The 10676-nt window shown below is 34.2% G+C and overlaps 1 protein-coding gene across 1 annotated transcript; it reads left to right on the top strand.

The window, feature by feature from the left end:
- The first annotated feature begins 5518 nt into the window (after positions 1–5518).
- Positions 5519–7379, top strand: LOC107846933 (3-ketoacyl-CoA synthase 3). Its single transcript, XM_016691204.2, has one exon. It carries the CDS (start codon positions 5662–5664, stop codon positions 7060–7062), a length of 1401 nt encoding a protein of 466 aa, XP_016546690.2. The 5' UTR covers positions 5519–5661; the 3' UTR covers positions 7063–7379.
- The last annotated feature ends 3297 nt before the right edge of the window (positions 7380–10676 follow it).

Below are 10676 nucleotides of genomic sequence, written 5' to 3' on the forward strand. Positions count from 1 at the left end.
ATGTCGTGTGAAGGTCAAAGTAGTGGACCATCACAAAGTTGACGGTCCGTCAAGGTGTCCGTCAGACCGAGATAGAATGTCTCATTTTTGGCCCTCAAGTGACGGACGACTTGGTGGACCTTCACTTATCTAATGGACCGTCAGGTTAACAGTCACGTTAAGGCAGAATGTTTCAGTTTCGGTGTTCGAGTGATGGATGACTTGGTGGACCGTCAGTCCCACTGACGGACCATCAGGTCGACCGTCACTGGCCCCGATCAGCAAGTTTTAACTTTTTTTCAAAGGAGCACCTTGGTCATTTCCGCTCCTTGTGGCCTTATATATATATATATATATATGTGTGTGTGTGTGTGTGTAGAGAAGAGAAGATCATTTCTGTCCATTTCTCTCCAAATTTCTTTCAAGAATTCTCTAAAAACCTAGGGTTTCTTCCAAATTCAAAAATCAAATCATCTCCAAGAAATTCAAGAAATTTCCCATAAATTTCTTCAAGTTGTTCAAGAACTAAGTTCCTCAAGTCAAAGGCAGCAAGGTCTTGGTCTAAAAGTGTGAGAAAGAAATTTCAAGTAAATTTCCATATCTTCAAAATCAAAATCTAAGGTATGTGGGGTTTGAACAAGAACACTTCTTTCGTTCTTGTGCCTAAAGATTTACTTTCTATTATTGATTTACATGATTTTGCAAGTGGGTTTACACCCAAATTTCTTTATGTATGATTTATGAGACTTGAGTTGAATAAGCTTGGTATTTATGGTTATTTCACCATCATGCTTCTTAAATTGAGTATTTATCCCATGAGTTGTATATTGTCATTATATATATTGATGATTTCTAAGTGATTTATGATAAGTGTAAGATTTGTGTTTTTCTATGAGAGATTTAACTATTGAATACATATCGATACTTGAGATTGAAAGTCAAGAATGAGTCTGATGATGTTTCCTTGAAGCTTTGGTATTTAAAATGATTTAATAAGCAAGGATACTTGATTTTGAGAAAGATTGTTTGATTTTGAGTTGAGTTAGGAATCCACAGTCGTATATGATGTATCGATGAGATATATAGTTTTTTTGGTCATCATGATAGACCCATGAGTTGATATTGATTGAGGTAGATTTCCTAACGCATTCGGAGCTAAGTTTAGAAGAAGTATTTAGCACCGAGAGAAATTTGATATTTTCCCAGAACTATGTGCCACCTAGGATTGATGTTGATAATTGTTGATCAAAGGCCGAGTATGAAATTTTGATGATGAGATTGAGGTTGTACTCCCTGGAAAGGGTATGACACCCCTGCCAATGTAGGGTTCTCTCCTTAGGAGCGCAAAACGTTAGAATCTATGCGGCTCACATGGAGTAGTTATGTTGGTTATACGAAACTCCCAAACCCATAATGATCTAAATACCTTGAGTTACCGAGTCACTCTAAGTCATGATTCAAAGCTTTTGAGTTGAGTTGAATGATTTATGAGATTTATGAAGCATGTGTTATTAGTGATGATTGATAGAAACAATGTTTCAGATAATTCAAGCGAAGAGATTTATTATTGTCAGCATGCATGATTTTCTTATACACTTATGATATTATTTAAAATGTTCCATCCACCCCCACATACTCAGTACGTTCCCAAGTACTGACTCCCATACTCTTTTGTATTCTATATTTTCTCACGATATAGGTTCAGGTGCTCAGTCTCAGTCGAGACAGTGATCTACGAGTACCTTCATCTATATTCCTGCAGTTGGTGAGTCCTTATGGTTCGAGGACCTATGTTCATGATTTTTGTCTTGCTAATTGATGGTTGTTTATTTTCCGTTTAGTATGAGTCAGTTGGGGATCTGTCCTAATGGCTCTTCAGTCTTATGTAGTAGAGGCTTTGTAAGACTAGAGTACCAGTACGTACAGAAAGTTAGTATTTTGATTGTACGAGACAGTATTACTTTGTATCTCAGTATGTTCATGGCATGATTATTCTTCCTTATTACCACTCGATTATTGTCATGGTGAATTATAGGAGTAAAGATAGGCTCAGAGGGTTAGCTTAAGGTTGTGTGTGGCCTTAAGCACCGTGTGACATCTCGGGATAGGTTCTTGGGGCATTACAAATAAGTTTGGTATACAATACACCCATAGGCAATACTCTACCAGACACGATATTGTAGACACCCTGGGACCCTGAACCTGACTCTGATACTAATCTTGTCATGACCTGAATCGGGGACCTAGCCATGACAGGAACCCCAAGCCAACCAAGGCTTGATATGACCCCTTAGCCTTTCATCATAAGCTTAGTAAAATAAGATACATGCGAAAGCCAACCCATTATATAAGTAGTTTGATATATCATAAAAAGAAGTTTGTAATTCAAAACCTAATCTAGAAATAAATAAACCAGATAAAGTAGTGATTGTGTCCTAAAAACAAAATTCAAAAAAACATCCCGCACCTTCTATGAAGCTTATAACTTTATGAATAACTCCTAAGTTGGTATATGACTTCGACTATACCATGAAACCAAGAAATACCAATATAGAAAAATATGTGAAAAGTATAAATATTTTTAGAATGATGGAGAGATTATGACTTCTCACCAGCTGAACACTAGGATAACAAACAACCTACGCTGCACAGGATCACAATAAAAGGCCTCCAAACCTACTTTATGAAATGATGTAGTATTCAGGGATGATCAGTACAGCGAGTATTAGCATGTAACTCAAGAAATAGGATAAATATACATTTACCAAAAACAATCATAAAACATATGCTCAACAACCATCAAGATAATAGAATACCGAGGTAGGGGCCAAGAAATATGAGAAATAACTATTTGAAATTCAATACTGAATTATGTGATACCGACCTTCAGGAACCCACGGGCTATATGAGTCCAACTCTACCTATCGGAAGGGTCCCAATCCATGTTAGCTGCATGAACTGAGAAAATTTGGATAAATACACCGAGGCTATAGCCTTCCAAAACATATTGTATAAAGTAAACATAGTGGTCATAGACCATCAATACCGGCAAATGTGGTTTGCAGTGTTGGCCCCCCGGGACTACACCTTCTCAATGAAGCTACATAATTTTCTTTAAGGCTAACTAAAATAGTTTTCCACATACCATTAACTATGGAGTCTTGAATTAAGGCATTCCCAAATTGGTATCATCATACCAAGAGATTTGCAAGACATTCCAATTATGTCATACCATACCTATTTAACAATTTAGACTCTAAATTCCATTTAAAAATCCATAACCATAGCCTCAAGGCCGTTTCCAAACCTTTGACCTTTTCAATAGTTGATGTTATGTAGTTTTCTAATGAAAAATTTAGACACTATGAAATCCTTGTTTAGAAACTAAATTATGATGTGGGTTGAAGTCATGACATTATCATTATCCAAAAATCCATAAACATTATGAAACCATATTGCCAAATTTCCACTATTACCATGAGATACAAATTCAGTATAATCCACCATTTAAACCATGAAAAAATTAATAAATCCAGGAAAAATCAATGCAAGTGTAAAACAATCAAAAACCCTCAACCCTAGTTTCATCAAACATTCAAGAACGCGTAAATATTAAGTAAATTAATGCAATAATATAACATTTAAAATAAGGGGTATCCAACATGTCTTTTTGATGGAATAAATTCATGAAAAGCTTGAATACATAACTTTGAAGCTTGAACCCTTGCTTGAAATCGATATGAAGACTCAGATTTGTTTAACATACCCTTGATGAAGGAATTGGTGAGAAAATATTAAGAAATCATAATCTTTGACCTATCTTGAAACTTTAGATTGGGAGATTGAGATTTTTGGGAGAGAAGATAAATTACGGATTAGAAAGTGATTATCATGATTTGGGACGAATTTGGGAATTAAAAATGGATTTGAGGAGTTATATAGGGTGAAAGTACCATTTTTCCCTTGATTGAATGTGAAAAAAATATATTTTTACGTCTAATTAGGTGAGGGTCGCACTGCAGGCCCAATCGTGGGGCAGAATCTTTGCCTTACGCAGTTCATTGTGCATCCTGTCTCACTAAAATGCACAAAACTATTTACTCCAAACTTAGATTGATGAATGGCTTGTGGCGTTTATAATGAGAAGACTCGACGATCTTTAATCTAGTATATAGTAGGCCACCTAACTCTGTATATTCGAAGACTAATATCGTTGGAAGATGGCCTAAGTAAAAACATATACTAAAACTCAATCGATAGGGAAGTCCTCAACTCAACTTTGATCTAGGAGATTTTTGTAACATCATTTAATATCCAAAGATGTCCCTTCACCAAATAATTGATCATTCCACTTGTTTTTAGATAGAAATCATTAGGTTCAGGTCTATGCATGTGTGAGGAACAATTCAAATTCTAGTTCAAAAATATGGGGTGTTGCAGTTTTATGTGAGTGGGAGGCTATAAATTAATATTATACATGCAACAAAAAGTGTATCCATCATACCACATGAAAATACAATACAACACAACACAATCTTGGAGGAGCAAAACAACACCTCAAGGAGGCTAGAACTAGGGTTCTTGATTTCTAATTTCTTCTCCACTAAGTTTTCACTTATTTAATCTTATGATGTTCATGTAAACTATGAGAGGCTAAGAAACCTTTCTTCTAGGGTTCAAGGCTACAAACAAGATTGTTAATTTGGTTTTTTATTTGGTTTATATGTTTATCACGTCATGTGTTTGTTCTTATGTTCTTGTGCTTACTACTTTGATGATTAACTACCCATAAACAAAATTTAATAGTATCAAAGTGAATTAACCATAAGAGCGGAGGGACTAAAAGAAGAACATAAGGAGTGAGGATCACATCTTAAAGAGATTTAGGAGTTATTTGCGGTAGGATAGAGATATACCTAGTTGGCTGGCTTGGTTATGAAACGGGGAGATAACTTAATGCATTCTAATTAGACTCTCACATCTCCACTTAACGATGTAGTTGTGAGACTAATTGGGTAGAATCTTAGAGGATGACCATTCTCAAGTTATAATTTCAACCTCGTAAATCAACAATCACGGTAAACAACTTAACCGGCTAAAAATCGTAGTTATGCATCATTATAAGTATGTATTGACCCTAGAATCCTCCTTGATATTGTTTCAACCCCAAATTTATCATCTTTAGTATAGCTTAGTGTTTAATTGTATTTTTTAAACTTCATACATTTTTGGTTCTATTGCTTGAATAAATAATAAGAATTGGTTTGGTCGAAGTGAATAGTTAAAAGACAAGTTCCTGTGTGTTGGATATTTGGCTCCCAAGAGCCATTACGTTATTTGTAAAACCACATATACTTGCATGTGCATTTAAACACAACACAATAGCTAATGTGTATGAATTATGAATATTTAAAAGGATTGTTAACATTTAATGAATGGGCGCAAAAGAATATGCAACTTGGATCCTCCTATATATTTATCATAATAATGACACTTACATCACAAGGTAGTCCCATGCATGTGCAACTTGGATCCTCCTATTTATAATTTTATACTTCAAATCATATTTCTCATCAACCCAAAAAGAAAAAGGTGAAGTGTGCAACATACAAAAAGAAAACCTACACCACTTTCATTTCCCTTTCACTATATTTATTCTTAGTCTTTTCACCTTCTTCTTTCATGGATCTCATTTCAATTTTGATCAATGGTATTCCTTTGTTTTACCTACTCTATTTGATATGGAAGATTCTAGATCGAAAGAAACACCAAAATTGTTACATTTTGGACTACGAATGTCACAAGCCAACCGATGATCGAATGCTTAGCACAAAATTTTCAGGCGAAATAATTAGGAGGAACAAACACCTTGGCTTAAATGAGTATAAGTTCCTCTTGAAAGCTCTTGTTAGCTCGGGCATCGGTGAACAAACGTATGCACCACGAATGGTGTTTTATGGCCGTGAAGCATGTCCTACTTATGAAGATGGGATCTTGGAGATGGAAGAATTTTTCCATGATAGTATTGACAAGCTCTTAAAGAGGAACAAAACTTCCCCAAGTGAAATCGATGTCCTAGTGGTGAATATATCAATGTTAGCTTGTATGCCATCATTGGCTGCAAGAATAATCAATTACTACAAGATGAGGGAAGACATCAAGGTGTACAACATCACTGCGATGGGGTGTAGTGCCACCCTCATATCCATAAATATTATTCAAAGTATTTTCAAGAATGAAAAGAACAAGGTTGCACTTATGGTGACATCCGAGTCCTTGAGCCCAAATTGGTACACGGGGAACGATAAATCTATGATTCTTGCTAATTGTTTGTTTAGGTCAGGGGGTTGCGCGATTTTATTGACAAACAAATTGGCTTTAAAAAACAAGGCCATACTCAAGTTGAAGCAACTAGTTAGGGTACACCATGGTGCAAAAGATGAATCCTATAATAGTGTTGTACAAAGGGAAGATGCTCAAGGTAACCTAGGGTACCACCTTGATAAAACACTACCAAAGGCAGCAACACGTGCACTAGTCGATAATTTGAAACAAATTGCACCCTTGATTCTTCCGGTGAGGGAGCTACTTCGATTTGCAATCGTGTTATTTGTGAAAAGAATGAATCGGGGCTCAATAAATGGAGGACCTAGGCCAGTGATCAATTTCAAAACAGGTGTGGATCATATTTGTCTACATACTGGAGGGAAAGCAGTGATTGATGGAGTTGGTGCAAGTTTGAATCTAAGTGAGTATGATTTAGAGCCAGCAAGAATGACATTGCATAGATTTGGTAACACTTCAGCAAGTAGCCTTTGGTATGTTTTAGGGTACATGGAGGCCAAAAAAAGGCTTAAAAAAGGTGATAAAATGCTTATGATTAGCTTTGGAGCAGGATTTAAGTGTAATAGTTGTTTGTGGGAAGTGTTAAGAGATATGGGTGATGGAAATGTGTGGAAAGATTGCATTGATAATTATCCACCAAATACTTTGGTGAATCCTTTCTTGGAGAAATTTGGATGGCTACACGATCATGAAGATGCAGATACATTCCATATTCCAGATGACTATGTTATCCCATGAGTTTTTGTTTTCCCCAAAAAAACGGTCTCATATTTTTTCTTGCTTAATAATAGCCAGCTTCTTTTTCCTGTACTTTTACTTTACATTTATTTTTCTACATTTGGTTTCTTTCTGGGTTTGGGACAATTTAAAGATCTCATTGCTTCTTTTATTATTGTTTTCGATATATGTAATAGTGAAAGTTGTTCTTGTTGATCCATTGGTGGATTCATTTCCCAGTAATTAGGCGTTTGTCTTATATCAAAGGAAATTGTTCCATGTATGTCTGTACCAAAACTAATCATTTTATTGTTATTCTTAGTATTTTCTTCGTTTTATTTCTCTGGTTAGTTAGACGCATTGTTGTTCGTTTAAGACAGTTCAAACTTCAAAGATAATGTAAGTGATATTCTCCGTTTTGAATCACATCACTAAGAGATTAATTTGGTTGTATTGGCACCTGTCAAATGAATCACTTAACTGCCCAGTATTCACCCACTTGCAACCATTAATGCGCAAATCATATGAAAGCAAGCCAATAGGTGCACTAGGGCTATGAAATTCTACAGAAATGTCCCTCTGCAGCATTCTATCGAACACCTTGCAGTCAAACTCTAGTGGTCCCATAACTGAGAAAGAGACATTTGAGAATTTGAGCTCGGTAGCATCAATAGAAGCACATTGCGGTATTGTATCTTCAACACCAAGAAGAGGAAGCTGTGAATCCAGATGGGATTTCACCATATCAACCACCTCGGTGTCACTATCATTGTAAGCTGACTCTATCACAGAGGTGATATTTATAGCATTTGAAATCTCTAGAGTATCAATGGAAGTGGAGTCCAATTGCATCTCCTCCTGCAACAATGAACGCACATGGCAAATAGAAGAGAGCATACGTTTGCTACGTTCTTGCGTCTCTATCACTAAATCCTGCACGATTTCGAGGGAGGTGTAGATTTTCTCCAAAATTGCAGGTAGATAGGTAGGGCTCGGTGATGAAGGTGCAGTAAGATAATGCTGGTTGTATAAGGCTGGAGGAGTTTGACAGGAAGATGATACCCATTTGGTAGAGGAGGGACAATGAAAGCACCATTTTAACGTTGGGGAATCATATTGACAAAGAGAACCATATTCACATACATTGAAATAAAAATTCATCACAGAAACAAAAGGAAAATAGAAAAGGGAGGTTCAGAATGCTAAAATCTTAGTTAAAAAAATAAAAGACAACTTCATAACATAAGCCCTAATAAATTATATTCCTCTACTATATATAGACATCTTTCCGGAATCCCAAATGTAATCTGACATCTTCACAAATAGGACCTCCATCTTGGTTAAATTCATAACAGATTCCCTAACTTAATTATATGCAACTTTTACTTTAATATATATTTAATATATCCTTCATTTCAATTTATTTATCATATTTTTCTATTTTGTCCTATGTAATGTATAACTCTTAGTCCTTTCTTTTAAAAAAAAAAAAAAATTACCCCGTTATGTCAGGCCTTCCTTTGTATCAAAACCAAAAGATGTACAAGAGCAGTTGAAATAAAATATCCTTTAAGCAATACAATAAGGATCTACAATTTGGTAGGATGGATTAATAATCCATGGATTAAATTATAAAATTATTTAATATATTATTTGATAATAATTTTTGAAGCAATGTATAATTAATATATGGATTAGCTATATATCTTACATAGTATTATAGGGTGTATAACTAATACATCCAATTTGGTGGGATTACTTATCCATGGATACATAAGTGTAAAGATAAAAATATCTTCAAATTTCTTTAATTTTTTTCTAAATCTTTTTCAATTTATTCAATGTGAGTTACCTCTTTTCAATTTATCAAGATAATAATATCCCTCCAAATAATTTTAGTCTTAAAAAAACTATTTCATTAACTTAAAAAAATACTTAATGGCCAAAATCCGAAAACAAATTGCATACAAGCTTTAACTTGTTAAATAGGATATTCATAAATATAAATAATTTTTCTACTTAACTTTAACACTCAACGGAGCACAAATTTATGTTAATAATGATTATATTGTTTCATTCAAAAGTTACACGCGTATCTCCCTCTAGCTTAAGAACACCACAAAGTGGAAACAACAACCAAATGATAAACAAATATAGAAAAGATAACAACAAGAAAAAATTGCAAGTGCTTAAATCTTAAAATTTCAAAGTAAATAATTAGTTATATTGTTAATCTTTTTTTATTTTTAAATAAGAGTAGTAATGTTTTGCAAAGAAAATACATAAAGTTATAATATGGCGAGGTAATTTTTGTAAACAAATAATATACTTTTTAAAATATAACAATACATATTTTTTCAATACATCAAACCAAACATGACATAATAAAAAATTACAGTATTACTAATCCCTGTCATACTAATTTCAATATTACTAATACAACCTATTCAGTTAAAAGACCCCTAATTGTCTTAATAATAGCTCATTAAAAGGATTGTACAATGAGAGGTATAATATCTAAGCAATAAATTAGCTTCTGAAAATTAGAAAAAGTGCGCAGTACGGTGCTCTAAAATTTCTACTATATTCAACAGGGACAGAGCCACATACAAGGTAGGGGGTCATCCAAATCTCCTTCGATAGAAAATTATATTATATGTACATAGTTAAAATTATTGTTTATATATATATATAGTAAATGTCAAACCCTACAGTTAGTTCGTATATTCACTTGTGAACCCTCTTGGTATCAATCTTAGCTCAGCCACTGATACTTAGGATTCAGGAAAGAGCTCGACCACCATAATTTATTGTACCAAGCCTTACTTTGCATTTGACAAGAAGTTTACCCATTACTCCAACACTCTTCTCCCTTCCAAAAATTAAAATCAACTATAAATATATATGTTTTTTATGCCTGTGTCTGACAGCAGCCAAGCTTGCCTCAAGAATATACGTCCCAGCGGCATGTTTAGGAAGATCCCTAACTTCACAGAAATTTTCACTTTGTTCCTCAATACTCCATTTAGCAACCGCATCCGCAACTTGATTAGCCTTTTTGTAACAATGTTGAATAACATTAGTATATGGAAAAGCAGATAGATGAGGAATCCTTGATGATTAAAATTTACACGTATTTGGGCAATGTTAGACTTTCTATTCAATCATATTTGTGATGATTAGTGAGTCACATTCCAAATAATATTCTGGAAACCATAGAAAATGTATCACTGTACGCCTATCTTGGCAGCTTTTGCTTCTGCTTGATAACTAAACATGGGGGAGTTGCCAAAATGGCCACTTTCCAAACTTTTTTGTGATATTTAGACACCAAATTTTTTTAATTGAAAAAGTAGACACTTTAGTGGGATCACAAAAAGAAAATGCAATCCTAGCACAACACTTACAAAATATACACTTTAGCCTCTTTCTCATTTCAGCCCCAATTTTTTTAAAATTACACTTTAGTCCATGTCCAAAAATATAATTATTGAATAATTAATTTTAAAAATAAAATATTTCAAAGTTTCTTAACCAATCCACTACCAACCACCCAATTTTGGTGTCATTTCCTCGATTTTTCTTCAAATTTTTCGACATCCATCGGAAAGTGACATTATCTTCATTGTTTTAAG

This window comes from Capsicum annuum, chromosome 11 (genome assembly GCF_002878395.1).
Source record: "Capsicum annuum cultivar UCD-10X-F1 chromosome 11, UCD10Xv1.1, whole genome shotgun sequence".
Lineage (NCBI taxonomy): Eukaryota > Viridiplantae > Streptophyta > Magnoliopsida > Solanales > Solanaceae > Capsicum > Capsicum annuum.

Excerpts from the sequence above, each read along its gene's own strand:
- LOC107846933 (XM_016691204.2), top strand. The coding sequence starts at position 5,662 with ATGGATCTCATTTCAATTTTGATCAATGGTATTCCTTTGTTTTACCTA.